Source organism: Leptomonas pyrrhocoris (genome assembly GCF_001293395.1).
Source record: "Leptomonas pyrrhocoris isolate H10 chromosome Unknown, whole genome shotgun sequence".
In the NCBI taxonomy this organism is placed as follows: Eukaryota; Euglenozoa; class Kinetoplastea; order Trypanosomatida; family Trypanosomatidae; genus Leptomonas; species Leptomonas pyrrhocoris.
In genome coordinates, this window is record NW_015438378.1 from 439,891 (window position 1) to 452,712 (window position 12,822).

Consider the following 12,822-nt stretch of genomic DNA (forward strand, 5'->3'; position numbering starts at 1 on the left):
AGCCAACGTGAGCAAAGGAAAGCACATCAGGGCATCAGCCGTCGCGAGAGTGATCAGAGAGGCCGAAAGAAACAATTAAAAATAGAACAGGGAATAAGAAGGGTTGCGACACACATGGGTGGCCTCGTCCCCTCCCTGCCTCTTTGTGTTCTCTCCTTCCTTGCTTGTGGCATCTTACAACACCGACTGCAGTCGCACGCTGAAGTGGCAGTCGGCCGATTCGAATTGGCGGCCACTACGAAAGGAAAGACAAGGGCACAAATTCAGCTCACCACCTCTGCTGGCGTGCCCTCGCACACATCCACACGTACCGCACAAGAGTGGATTACTGTTATTGCTGTCGCTGCTGGTTTTGCGTCCCCCCCACATCGTCGAGGTTACCACTTTTGGCACAGAAGAAAGTCTGAAGAAGAAAGAAAAGAAATGGTAGTAGAAGTCGAACAAACAAGAGAATCTATGGAAGCATGCAAAAACGGTGCCGGAGCACCGCATTGCCGGAGAAGGCCTTTCACCTTCGTACGGTTTTCTGAGTTGCGATCTCCAGTGCTGGTACGCAACACGCACGCACCCCTCTCTAGTGGCGCTCACCGCGCAGGCGCATGGCCAGCTGCACGTCCTTCGGCTGGATCGTCACGCGCTTCGCGTGGATGCAGGCGAGGTTCGTGTCCGCGAGCACCGACACGATGTACGACTCCGTCGCCTCCTGGATGGCCATGATGGCGCTGCTCTGGAAGCGCAGGCCCTCCTTCTGCGCGCTGGACACCTCGCGCACCAGGCGCTGGAACGGTGCGCGCTGGATCAGCAGGTCCGTGCTCTTCTGGAAGCGGCGGATCTCGCGGATCGCGCACGTGCCCGGGCGCCAGCGGCGCTGCGCCTTCTTCACGCCCGACGCGGCGCGCGGCGCCTTCTTGCTCTTCTTCGACGTGATGCTGCGCTTCGCGCGGGCGGTCTCCTTGGTGCGGGACATGGTGATGGCGGGGTGGGGTGTATGGGGGTGTGTGGGTGTGGGTAGCGGGGCTCGATGGGGAAGCTGGAAATCTGCCGTGTAATGAACAGCGGTACGCAGCAGGCGAGGGCATTCACGGTTGGCAAGAGTGAAGGCGCAGAGTAAGAGAGGGAGAGGAGAGGTAGGAGGGAGGAATAACACTTGAATAGGAAGGCGCCCTGTGCGGCTACCGCAACATGAGTCAGTTCACATGGCCCATTCGCATGGACCGGTGCGCGCTGTGGCTGCGTACGCGCATGTCATCGCCGACTGCAGTTATCAGCTCAGATGCGCTACGTTGTACGCTTCACCGAGTCTGCAGCTCAACTGCCCGTCGTTCGCCTTGCGTTTATCATTGCTTTCCTTGTTTTCAGCACCACGCACTGAGACGTGGGTGCGCGTTTGGGATGATCGCCTCCGGAGAGTCAGAAGAAGGAAAGAGATAAGAAAGCAAAACAAGTGTATCTATGGCGTGACACGCACGCACGCGCTCAGGCGGATGCATGACGAGTCACCGTGTGGGAGTGGGGGAGGGGCGGGTGGGGCAGCGGTGCCGGTGTGTGCCGACGCCGCCGCTCACGCCGCCTCCGCCGGGTTCCACTGCACGACGTGCACGCACCCCTCTCTAGTGGCGCTCGCCGCGCAGGCGCATGGCCAGCTGCACGTCCTTCGGCTGGATCGTCACGCGCTTCGCGTGGATGCAGGCGAGGTTCGTGTCCGCGAGCACCGACACGATGTACGACTCCGTCGCCTCCTGGATGGCCATGATGGCGCTGCTCTGGAAGCGCAGGCCCTCCTTCTGCGCGCTGGACACCTCGCGCACCAGGCGCTGGAACGGTGCGCGCTGGATCAGCAGGTCCGTGCTCTTCTGGAAGCGGCGGATCTCGCGGATCGCGCACGTGCCCGGGCGCCAGCGGCGCTGCGCCTTCTTCACGCCCGACGCGGCGCGCGGCGCCTTCTTGCTCTTCTTCGACGTGATGCTGCGCTTCGCGCGGGCGGTCTCCTTGGTGCGGGACATGGTGACGGCGGGGTGGGGTGTATGGGGGTGTGTAGCGGGGTTGGACTGAAGTGGCGGTGGAAGCTGCACGGTGGAATCGGCAATGAGAGGGTGGTGCGTAGCAAAGAGGAGATCGGGTGAAGAGAGAATCAAATGGTAGGACACGCCAGATGCGGTGAAGGAAGGGGGCGGGGGAGGAGCATAGACAGAGAAAAGCATCGAGCACGAGGACGACGATGAAGGAAGCAAACAAAGAAACGTGCTTTGCGCGCATGCGTCGGGCACCGCACCACAAGCGGAGAGGCGCACCTTTGCGGCTCCCTCCTTCTCTCTCTCTTCCACTTCGTTTGTTCCCCAGTTGATGTCAGCGAGCAGCACTGCAGCAAGTTTTGCGTTGCTTCGACAACGACGAACGAGGAAGCTGCGTCGGTAAAGGATGGACGTCGCGCGGACGAATGCTGCCATTCGATGAAAGGGAAAAGGGAGAGGAAGAAGAATTCTACACAGGTGGCTCCACCAAAACCAGCAGACACGTTTTGGCGCGGTGCTGCACAGCGCTCACCGCACGCACAGCTCTTTCAGTCTGGAAAGCTAACAGAACGAGAATTTGGTCCATAAAAATATGAATAATAAAACGTGTAGCGCACCGTTGCGATGAGCAGCGATGATAGTGAGAGGGGCGAGGGGCGCACAGTTTCAACTTGCGCTGTCACGCGCATCGGTCCTCGCACGTGCAATTCGGGGAGGAGGCAGGGGAGTGGAAGGGTTGCCTTGGTTTTGTTTCACATTGCTGAGAGACACACACAGAGAGAAGGACGCGGAGGCACATGCACCCCTCCACTCACACGTGCTTGCATGGAGGAGAGGAAATCGAACGCAATTACGCGAGCGCATATATATAAGTAAACAACTCTAATAACAAAGGAGCAACAGCAGGAGAAGAAGCGCTCTCGTAGCCACCGTAGGCCATACGCGATGAAGCAGCTCCGGTGATGATCTCCGTTACAGACCGCACCCTTTCATATATTCATTATCCGTCAATCGTACAGTAAGGAAAGTACGTACGCGCTGCTTTGTTGACCTCTCCCTGCCACTCCCCCGCAGCGGACGTGGGCGGGCGCAGCGCCTTCCAAAACGTGGGAAAGCAGCACGAGTCCGGCGTAGCAGCAGTTGAGCCGGACCCTGGCGTGCTCTCACGAAGATCTGCGTTGACGCCGCCCTCCCGATGTGGACGGAAGAAGAGATCCAGCGCGTGTGCGGTCACCGCCGATGCGACGCGACGGCTCTCCGCAGCCGCCAAAGCCGCCGCCGTCGCTGAGGCGAGAGGCATGACACTCAGAGAGTCGCGTTGTGCTGCTGCTGCCGCTGCTGCGACGGCAGACCCCCTGAAGGCCTGCGCCTTCTCCTGCTCCGTGTAGGAGTCCGCAAAGACACACTCAAAGAGCATCGGGAAGGTGACGCAGCGCACACACGCAGCGAAGAGGTGCGCCGGTGTCAGCGCCGGTGGTGGCCGTGCCACCTGGTGCGCCGTGCCGCCGTGCTGCTCGTGCGGATGGGGTCGCGTCGCCGCCTCCTCGATGGCGTCTCTCACCAGCCCCCCTGCCAGTGCCAGCGCCAGTCCATCCAAAAAGGCTTGCATCGTCGGGACGTCGTCCTTTTCACTGTACGAGATGTTCACACTGGGGGTGCTGCGGCGGTTGTTGTGCGACGCAGCGTCCACCGCCAGCGCCTCCGCCGGCACCGTGCGCGGGCACAGCACCCAGCCAAGGGAGAAGCTGAAGGAGAGACAATGACCCAGTGCCTGGGCGGTGCGGGCCATCAGCTGCTGCACCGCCCAGGCCGGCGCCGCCGCGAAGGAAGTCGATACGACGGTCGCGCCGGGCTGCGCGACGACGTCCGCGTTCCACCACAACTCCACGTGCACCGCGGGGGGCGGTAGCGCGAGATCACCAAACGAAGGCGCTGGCGTGGCACTTGCTGCTGCTGCTGCTGCCGTGACGGAGCCGCTGGTGCTCGAGTCTAATCGCGGGGAGATGAATGACCGAAGCGAAGGGCGTCGACGGCTACGGTTGGACATGGAGGACGTACACAAGGCCTCCAACCCGGCCCAGGTGTGCCCCTCCGCCTGCGTCAGAAAGAGCTGCGCGGCTTTCACAGCTTTAAAGTCGAGCTTGACGATGACGCGCAGCGGCCCTGATGGGGCGGTGGCGGCAGCGGCGGCGGCACGCGACTTCCACCCTTGCACCGCCTGCGCTACCGTGTACAGAAACACCTCCAGCGAGAAGAAATCTTCGCCGCTGCTGCCCTCGCGAAGGGAGGAGGACGGGGAGCCGGCGGCGTGTGCTGCTGCCTCAGCAGGGGGCAGCACCACCGAGTCATGCCGCATCACTGCGGTCTCTACGGCCGGGTGCCACTGCACGTCCGCCTCAATGCCGAAGACGCGACACAGCGGTGTAAATTTGGTAGTAAAATTAGTAGACGGCGACGACCCACGCACGAATTCCGGCGCGCCGCTCGCTGAGGACGTCGACGGGCTTGGCGTGAGGCCGCTGCGCAACGGTGGATCTTCACCGTAGAACAGGCGTGTGATCTCCTGCGCTGCCTCGACGAGTTGCTGCTGAGAGTTGACGGCGTGGTACCACTTCACGTTGTCGTAGCGGTGGTGATCTCCGGTCCCTGCGGGGGAGACCTCAGTGCTGTTGGGGTCCATTGTTTTCTCCTTCTTTCTTGTCTTCCTTTGAAGGACGAAAGGTAACAACAGGAGGGCACAAGCAGTTCGTTGATGATGCGCCGCCCTCGCGGTCGCGTTGTTAAAGAGAGCGACAAAGAACGAAGCAGTATATATATAGCATTGACTTGCAGGTGCGCTACACGGATGACAGACGGCACAGCAATAACGGCCACAATCACCACCGCGTAATGAACACCAGCGCAGCAATCGCGAAAGACCAGCGAAGAAGGAAAACACGCAAAACAACGTGGGAGAGCATTGAAAAGGGCGAGGTGACCCAACAGCGGCAACAAACAAATGCACGCTGTCGTGGGTGGTGCCGGCCGATGCATTCGGATGTTGGCAGACTCCAACAACAAATGCCAGAGCACGCCGTGCATGCGCAAGAGCACGCAGGCACTTTGATACTGATACTTCTAAGTTGGCTCAACCCACTTCTACGAGGAGGGAAGAGCAGCAAAACGAGCAAAAGAAAAAGAGGAGGGACGCACATCCTCAGTATCAGGACTAGAATGAGACGAGAGACACAAGCCTTCGTGTTCGTGGCCCTCCGCTTCCCTGATACACCGATCGATGACAATATCGTTTGTGTTTTCTCCTCTTCTTTCTCGTGCTCCGAGGGCCAAGCCAGATGCAACGAGTGCCTGTGGTACAACGCCTAACGCAGAAATGAATGGGGGAGGGGAACGCCCTCACACGTTCATCGGAGACGGAGAAACAAAGAGACGTCTCCATTGGAGGAAAGAAACGTAGCGGACGACGCAATGCAACGGCGACGGATGCGCTAACGCGCTCGCGCAGCCACAAACCGGCGCATTCACCCCCTCTGTTGCGCTCACATCCGTGCACGTCGCGCCTTCACTGCGGGCTCGGTCGCAGGTGCGATGCCGCGCACACACACACACGAAACGCCTCGTCCTCGCATTTGAAGAAGAGGAAGGAAAGAGAAAATAAGGTGTCTATAAGCTGTGGGGCCCTATTGGACAGTCTAACAAGCGTGTCCGCTGTCTGACCAAAGCAGGTTAGCCGCAGCACGGTTGGGTGCCTGTATGATGGTGTCACTGCACGACGTGCACGCACCCCTCTCTAGTGGCGCTCACCGCGCAGGCGCATGGCCAGCTGCACGTCCTTCGGCTGGATCGTCACGCGCTTCGCGTGGATGCAGGCGAGGTTCGTGTCCGCGAGCACCGACACGATGTACGACTCCGTCGCCTCCTGGATGGCCATGATGGCGCTGCTCTGGAAGCGCAGGCCCTCCTTCTGCGCGCTGGACACCTCGCGCACCAGGCGCTGGAACGGTGCGCGCTGGATCAGCAGGTCCGTGCTCTTCTGGAAGCGGCGGATCTCGCGGATCGCGCACGTGCCCGGGCGCCAGCGGCGCTGCGCCTTCTTCACGCCCGACGCGGCGCGCGGCGCCTTCTTGCTCTTCTTCGACGTGATGCTGCGCTTCGCGCGGGCGGTCTCCTTGGTGCGGGACATGGTGATGGCGGGGTGGGGTGTATGGGGGTGTGTGGGTGTGGGTAGCGGGGCTCGATGGGGAAGCTGGAAATCTGCCGTGTAATGAACAGCGGTACGCAGCAGGCGAGGGCATTCACGGTTGGCAAGAGTGAAGGCGCAGAGTAAGAGAGGGAGAGGAGAGGTAGGAGGGAGGAATAACACTTGAATAGGAAGGCGCCCTGTGCGGCTACCGCAACATGAGTCAGTTCACATGGCCCATTCGCATGGACCGGTGCGCGCTGTGGCTGCGTACGCGCATGTCATCGCCGACTGCAGTTATCAGCTCAGATGCGCTACGTTGTACGCTTCACCGAGTCTGCAGCTCAACTGCCCGTCGTTCGCCTTGCGTTTATCATTGCTTTCCTTGTTTTCAGCACCACGCACTGAGACGTGGGTGCGCGTTTGGGATGATCGCCTCCGGAGAGTCAGAAGAAGGAAAGAGATAAGAAAGCAAAACAAGTGTATCTATGGCGTGACACGCACGCACGCGCTCAGGCGGATGCATGACGAGTCACCGTGTGGGAGTGGGGGAGGGGCGGGTGGGGCAGCGGTGCCGGTGTGTGCCGACGCCGCCGCTCACGCCGCCTCCGCCGGGTTCCACTGCACGACGTGCACGCACCCCTCTCTAGTGGCGCTCGCCGCGCAGGCGCATGGCCAGCTGCACGTCCTTCGGCTGGATCGTCACGCGCTTCGCGTGGATGCAGGCGAGGTTCGTGTCCGCGAGCACCGACACGATGTACGACTCCGTCGCCTCCTGGATGGCCATGATGGCGCTGCTCTGGAAGCGCAGGCCCTCCTTCTGCGCGCTGGACACCTCGCGCACCAGGCGCTGGAACGGTGCGCGCTGGATCAGCAGGTCCGTGCTCTTCTGGAAGCGGCGGATCTCGCGGATCGCGCACGTGCCCGGGCGCCAGCGGCGCTGCGCCTTCTTCACGCCCGACGCGGCGCGCGGCGCCTTCTTGCTCTTCTTCGACGTGATGCTGCGCTTCGCGCGGGCGGTCTCCTTGGTGCGGGACATGGTGACGGCGGGGTGGGGTGTATGGGGGTGTGTAGCGGGGTTGGACTGAAGTGGCGGTGGAAGCTGCACGGTGGAATCAAACGATTTAATGAAAGGAAGGGAGATGAAGATGTAGGAAGGCGGATGCGAAGAGAGAGAGAGGTGATGGCAGGGGCGAGAGTGCAGTAGCGTCATGTTTGCGATTTCCTTTCCAAAAGACCGCGAGTGGGAATCAATACTGTGCCGTGTTGCGCTGGCGCATGTGCGTGCGGGGGGAAGTCGTGGAGGTCCAACCGTTGAAGCGGCGAAGTGCAGTTGCTGGGTGCGGCGTGGGGGGAGAGAGATGAACAGCGCCGCCGTCATCAGTAAGGATCATCTCTGCTGCGCTGGGGATGGGTAATGCTAAATATATATTTCTCGTTCACAACCAAGTGGCAGCAGCATCGATCACCGATAATAATGATAAGACAGAGAAGGAGGATGGCTCGCCTCCCTCAAAAGCGAGAGGCGTAGGAGGTCAGCTGCTGTCGAAGTAACGCGTGCAGCGACACGCTCTCCTGATGCACGTGAAAGAGGATGGTGTGCCGCAAGCTCAGCGCTAACTTCATCGCCGCCTCGAGCGCACCCGCCTGCCGCGCGTGATGCGGGCCGATGACCATCGTGCACCACCACACGTACGGTGGGAGATCGGAAGAGGGGAGCGCGGCATCGGACGACGACGACGTCAACGAGCGATGCAGCTCCGGCGGCGGCTGAGGGGATTCGTGGACGAGCAGCAGCACGGGGCTCGCACTGTTGGGCTCCGCAAACGTGTCCAGGTAACTTCGTATGAGCACCGCCTCTCGCGCATCTGCTGAGGTAATGCACGTGGTGAAGGACACGGTGCCTTCGAAAGCACACGCCGCAACTGCAACGGATCTTGTGGAAGCGGAGGGAGGTGCGGCAGACGGCGACAAGGAAGGGCAAGGGGTGGCGCTGACGATCAACGCTTGGGTGAGACGTGTCTCAGCGGCAGCGGTCTGTGCGGGTGAAAGAAGAGAAGGCGTGACGCTGGAACTCAAAAGAGACGCCTCTTTCGTGCCTTCGTCAACGCACTTCGATGGTGCGACAAGGACCAGCGTTTGGCGCTCCTCCGCTGCTTGACAACGACACAGCAAACCTCCTAATACCGGAAGAAGACACACTACCCACCACTCCGCCACCCAACGAAGTGCGGCGTCGCGCTCCACCGGCGTGACGTCCGACGGAATCGTTAGCTGCAACGGTGCGTCGTCGGGCGGGGCAGGATGCGAAAGAATGCTGCAGTGAGGAGCAATCTGCAGGAGTCTCCTGGAGAGTTCGTCCCTGCAGTTCAGAAACAGATTCAGCTGAGCGAAAGGGATGGCGTGGGCGTAGGCGATGCGGATCGTCACGGGGCAGGGAACGCCTGCGCTGCTCGAACGCGTCTCCGCCCCCGCATGGATGTCATCTCGCCAAGTCGACGCGTGCACTTGATCTTCCGCTGCCGCGCTGCTGATGCTCGGCGCTGTGGACGGCAGCACCACCGCAGCCGCAACATCCAACGTCAGCGTGTACGTGCACCCACCGAAGGTAAAGAGGGTCTGCGTCCATGCAACGGCCGCTTCCCCGCGACGCTGGGCGTGCTGGAAAGCCTCCACGGCAGCCTTCAACGCCGGCAGCGCGGACATTGCCGGCTGCTTCGCCATCTTCTTTCTCTTCCTCCTCTCCCTCGCACAGACCGATGATGGAGTGCACGCGACACGGCGGCGTGTGCGCTGAGCTTGACCTTGCCGATTTCGGGCCGTTTCACTACGACTCCACGAAGAGAGAGGAGAAGTTCAATACACGCGTTTGAGCTCTCCTCACACACCTGGCAGAGTCACGCGCCGTCGCGATCGATTTCTCTGGCAGTCCCCCTTCAGAGCACCACCGACCACAGCGGGAAAAGGAGAGAGGCAGAGCGAGAAAGAAGGAGATTAGAATAAAGGAGAGGGAAGGAGGAGGGTAGAAAACGCCGCAGCAGGCATCGCATCACCCCCTCACGCGGGTGTTCCTCCGCTCAATGGCAAAGGTGAAAAGACCCAGCGAGCCGGGGACAAAACAGCAGAAAACAGAAAACCCTGGCCTCGTTACACTGAGCTACGAATCACGTAGCAAATACGTAGTCTTCGCCTTTGCGTCCCGCTCTCCGTCGTGCAGCCACGAACGCACGCACACACAGCACCAACCCACACAAGCTGCTGTCATTGTTCTTTCTTCTGCCGTCGTATTACTTCAAAGAAGAGTACTTTTTCGTTTCCTTTACAGTGCGGCAGTCTGCTGAGCTTCGAAGCAATCTCCACACACAAACACACATACACAAAGAACCGCTGACCACAAGCTACGCCAGCGGCACGCACCACTTGAAGCGGTAAGGTATGCGGACGAAAGAGAGAAACAAAGACCCGTCAACCACACAAGCGTGCACAAAGCCCGTTTATGGGAGCCGCCTGTGCCTCCACAACTCTCATCACCGCCATCGATTTGTCCTTCCTTAAACCATGTTACAGCGAAAACAAATAAATAAAAGGTCCGCATCAGCGGACTCGTTTTTGAGACAATCTCGAAAATATAAGAGAAGAATAAAGAACGATTTACTTTTGACAGTTTTGACCCACACCGCAACGCCTGCGTGTCGTTGTGTGCGGGGGGCGTTGAAGCGGAGGAAGTCGTCTTCCGAAATACAGAAATTCCTCCACAGGCACCCACTCACTCACGCACCCACGCACACACACACTTCGGCCGCCTGCCAGGGAAAGAAGAGATGCGTACTTACAGGAGAATTAAAACGGCTACTTCGCGAAGTATTTTACATACACACATATTAAAAGCGTTTTTGATGTTTCCGGCGAAGCGCAAAGCGACGCGAAGAGGCACATACATGTGTAAATGCTTCTTCGTGCCGCGGGAGAGGAAGGGAGTGTAAACGAGGTGCGCTCCGCGTGTTGCGTGGCAGAGGACAAAGACGCAGAAGGGTCGAGGCTTCACACTCCACGGAAATGGCGTGGCCGGGTCGCAGAGTTCTCCAGGGGGCCGAGTACACGCGCGTTTTGTCCAGAGTGTCGATGTTTTTCGCGTTTTAAAATGACACTTTTGTTATCGCTGCGCGCGTCCCGGCCGCCGCCCTCGCCATCCGCTCTCAGGCGACGCGGCGCTCAGTTGCGCGTCAGCGTCTCCAGGGCGATCGTGAGGCCGTTCGACAGGGCCTTGGCCGTCTGCTCGGGCGTCGCAAACGCGTGGTGGGCGTGGGACCGGCCCGCGATCACCACGCACACCGTGCCCGCCTGGTAGCCGAGGAAGTTGCTCAGGTAGCACAGCGCGCTGTTCTCCATCTCGATGTTCGACACCCGCTGCACGCCCTCGCTCACGTTGAAGCGCAGGCCGGCGAGCTCGTCGGTCAGGTGCGGAACCGTCAGGTGGCCGCGGAAGCGACCCACGCTGCGGCCCTGGCAGCCGTAGAAGCCGCTGCCGCTGCACGTCGTGCCCACGTAGTAGGCCTGCTGCTCCGCCGCGGGCAGGGTGCTGTTCAGGATCTTGCACGACTCCACCAGGCCGTTGGTGATGGCGGGCGCCGCCTTCGTCGCGTACACCTGCACCTTGCCCAGCGTGGTCGCCTGCACCTTCTTCAGCACTTCCTGCACGTCCGCCGTGTGGTTCACCGCCGGCGCCTCGTAGTACTGGCAGGTGTTGTCCATGCCGATGGCGTACTGCGTGATGGCGAGGCAGCCCACCGCGACCTCGTCGTTCGGCGAGCCGCACGTACCCACGCGGATCAGCTTCACCTTCGACGGGTCGAACAGCTTCTCGTCGGCGTTCTTCGGCGTCTCGCCCACCCGCGTGCGCCACTGCCGCTTCTCCACGTCGTACTCCTTCAGGATGTGCACCTCGTTCATCACGATCTCCACGTTGTCCGTGCCCATGCCGGTGCTCATCACCGTCACCGGCACGCCGTGGTACTTGCCGGTGATCACGTTGATCTCGCGGTGCGACGCCTCGTAGCAGATGCTGTCCTTGTCGAGGAAGGTGCCCACCATCTTCACGCGGCCCGGGTCGCCGACAAGCACGATGCGGTCCGCCAGGTGCTCTGCGGTGCACGTGACGTGGTAGGTCAGACCCTCCGGGGTCAGCGGCAGGTCGGGGTCGACGTCGCCGGAAGCACCGAAGCCAGTGTGGGACATGGTGAGTGTGTATGCGGGAGGGTGGGTTTACTTGTTTTTCTCTTTTGCAGGGTTTAAGAATATCGTGTTCTTTTGGGTGGTCGTGCGGGCTCGGTGAGGGACGGTGCAGCAAATGTGCGTTCTGGTCGGACGGCGCGTTGCGGCAGAGGGCAGCGCGCGTGCCGGTGGAGAGGAGGACAGCGGAGGAGTGGAACAGACGAGTAGGGAGGGGGGGGGGGGCTGCACGGCCGCCTTTCGGCCGGGGAAAGGCACACACACACACAGCCGTGCCCATGAAAGCAAGGAGGGGCGTCGCGGCGAGAATGCGACGTGCACAGCGCTCATGAGCGGGGGACAAACAACTCCCAGAGGAGTTTGCCGCGCGCAAGGCGACATTTAACGGACGCGTATGTTTTCCGTTGACGATTGCTGTTGCCGGAGTGCGGCACTGCGAAGCGTAGAGGAGCAGGCCGCTGCGCCACCAGCGTACCGCACACAAAGGAGGAGGATAAAACGTAAAAACGGGGAACGAAAGAAAAAGGAAACGCACAAGGTGTGTGTGCGTGTGTGTGCGTGTGTGTGCCCCGGCGTGACTCCCTGTGCCGGCAACACGTTTGTGCTGCGTGCAGAATGGACGGCCATCTCTGCGCCTGCCACCGCGGTAGCTGCTAGCTGCCGATACACACGCACCCACGCACACACACACACACCCACAATAGCAGTAGCAAGTGAAAAGAAGAAGAAAAAGAAAAATAGCAGCTTAAAGCAGCAATTATTTTACGGATCTGAAGATAAGAAAGATGATCGGGCGTAATGTTGGGAGTGGCGGGCTCGCTCTAACTTCACTTTCAGAGATGGAAGGTACTCGGTTGACGGCGCAGCCCGCTCTAAAACAATCGTAACAGCGAAGAAGCAAGCAGACAAGGAAGAGAGCACGCATCAAGACCGCACGTGACGGACAACGTAGAAGGCCCTTACGTGTATATATAGGTCCAGAGAGAGCGCAGAAGATGACAAAGCCGGAAAAAAAATCTATAGTTCCTTTAGTTTGAAAAGAAGAAGAGCAAAACAGCATTCAATAACGCACGTGTGAGCAGCGGTGAGCAAAGATGAGGGCGACTGCTCCGCGCGAACAGTCGTCACGGTCTCTTGCGTTACCATTACAGCAACAACAACCAGGCCGCGGCGTCTTCCGAGGCTTTTTAGCTAATTAAAGAGTTAACTCGCTGCACTGAAAGGCGGAGTTTGCAAAGATACAAAAAATATATAACAAACACAAGACAGCAGACCGTGGAACATATCGCCCATCACCTTCATCTTCGATGCGCGTATGTGTGAAAGAGAAGGGGAAGGTGGGAAGACGCCATGTCTATTGTACAGTTGCGGAGAGCCAGTCGGCGGTTGCTCGACAGGCGCGAA

The 12,822-nt window shown here is 60.0% G+C and overlaps 7 protein-coding genes across 12 annotated transcripts; all 7 read right to left on the bottom strand.

The window, feature by feature from the left end:
* Positions 1-574: 574 nt before the first annotated feature.
* Positions 575-1,039, bottom strand: ABB37_08176 (putative histone H3; the record flags this gene model as incomplete). 2 transcript variants are annotated; one of them, XM_015807079.1, is made up of 1 exon in its annotated part: positions 575-1,039. In XM_015807079.1, exon 1 carries the CDS (start codon positions 965-967, stop codon positions 575-577), a length of 393 nt encoding a protein of 130 aa, XP_015654474.1. In that variant the 5' UTR covers positions 968-1,039. The 2 variants fall into 2 exon arrangements, with proteins under 2 accessions (XP_015654474.1, XP_015654473.1); XM_015807078.1 differs by having other exon boundaries at positions 575-1,031.
* Positions 1,040-1,610: 571 nt separating this feature from the next.
* On the bottom strand, positions 1,611-2,067 carry ABB37_08177 (putative histone H3; the record flags this gene model as incomplete). Its single annotated transcript, XM_015807080.1, has 1 exon — positions 1,611-2,067. Exon 1 carries the CDS (start codon positions 2,001-2,003, stop codon positions 1,611-1,613), a length of 393 nt encoding a protein of 130 aa, XP_015654475.1. The 5' UTR covers positions 2,004-2,067.
* A 521-nt stretch (positions 2,068-2,588) lies between these two features.
* Positions 2,589-4,850, bottom strand: ABB37_08178 (hypothetical protein). 2 transcript variants are annotated; one of them, XM_015807082.1, is made up of 1 exon: positions 2,589-4,850. In XM_015807082.1, the coding sequence occupies exon 1, from the start codon at positions 4,690-4,692 to the stop codon at positions 3,013-3,015; it is 1,680 nt and encodes a 559-aa protein (XP_015654477.1). In that variant the 5' UTR covers positions 4,693-4,850; the 3' UTR covers positions 2,589-3,012. The 2 variants fall into 2 exon arrangements, with proteins under 2 accessions (XP_015654477.1, XP_015654476.1); XM_015807081.1 differs by having other exon boundaries at positions 2,589-4,773.
* Positions 4,851-5,799: 949 nt separating this feature from the next.
* On the bottom strand, positions 5,800-6,264 carry ABB37_08179 (putative histone H3; the record flags this gene model as incomplete). The annotated part of the gene is made up of 1 exon (XM_015807083.1): positions 5,800-6,264. The coding sequence occupies exon 1, from the start codon at positions 6,190-6,192 to the stop codon at positions 5,800-5,802; it is 393 nt and encodes a 130-aa protein (XP_015654478.1). The 5' UTR covers positions 6,193-6,264.
* A 571-nt stretch (positions 6,265-6,835) lies between these two features.
* On the bottom strand, positions 6,836-7,292 carry ABB37_08180 (putative histone H3; the record flags this gene model as incomplete). Its single annotated transcript, XM_015807084.1, has 1 exon — positions 6,836-7,292. The coding sequence occupies exon 1, from the start codon at positions 7,226-7,228 to the stop codon at positions 6,836-6,838; it is 393 nt and encodes a 130-aa protein (XP_015654479.1). The 5' UTR covers positions 7,229-7,292.
* A 409-nt stretch (positions 7,293-7,701) lies between these two features.
* Positions 7,702-9,124, bottom strand: ABB37_08181 (putative ARP2/3 complex subunit; the record flags this gene model as incomplete). Its single annotated transcript, XM_015807085.1, has 1 exon — positions 7,702-9,124. The coding sequence occupies exon 1, from the start codon at positions 8,911-8,913 to the stop codon at positions 7,702-7,704; it is 1,212 nt and encodes a 403-aa protein (XP_015654480.1). The 5' UTR covers positions 8,914-9,124.
* A 1,277-nt stretch (positions 9,125-10,401) lies between these two features.
* Positions 10,402-12,377, bottom strand: ABB37_08182 (nucleoside phosphorylase-like protein; the record flags this gene model as incomplete). 4 transcript variants are annotated; one of them, XM_015807089.1, is made up of 1 exon in its annotated part: positions 10,402-12,377. In XM_015807089.1, exon 1 carries the CDS (start codon positions 11,422-11,424, stop codon positions 10,402-10,404), a length of 1,023 nt encoding a protein of 340 aa, XP_015654484.1. In that variant the 5' UTR covers positions 11,425-12,377. The 4 variants fall into 4 exon arrangements, with proteins under 4 accessions (XP_015654484.1, XP_015654483.1, XP_015654482.1 ...); XM_015807088.1 differs by having other exon boundaries at positions 10,402-11,546; XM_015807087.1 differs by having other exon boundaries at positions 10,402-11,514.
* Between the last annotated feature and the right edge of the window lie 445 nt (positions 12,378-12,822).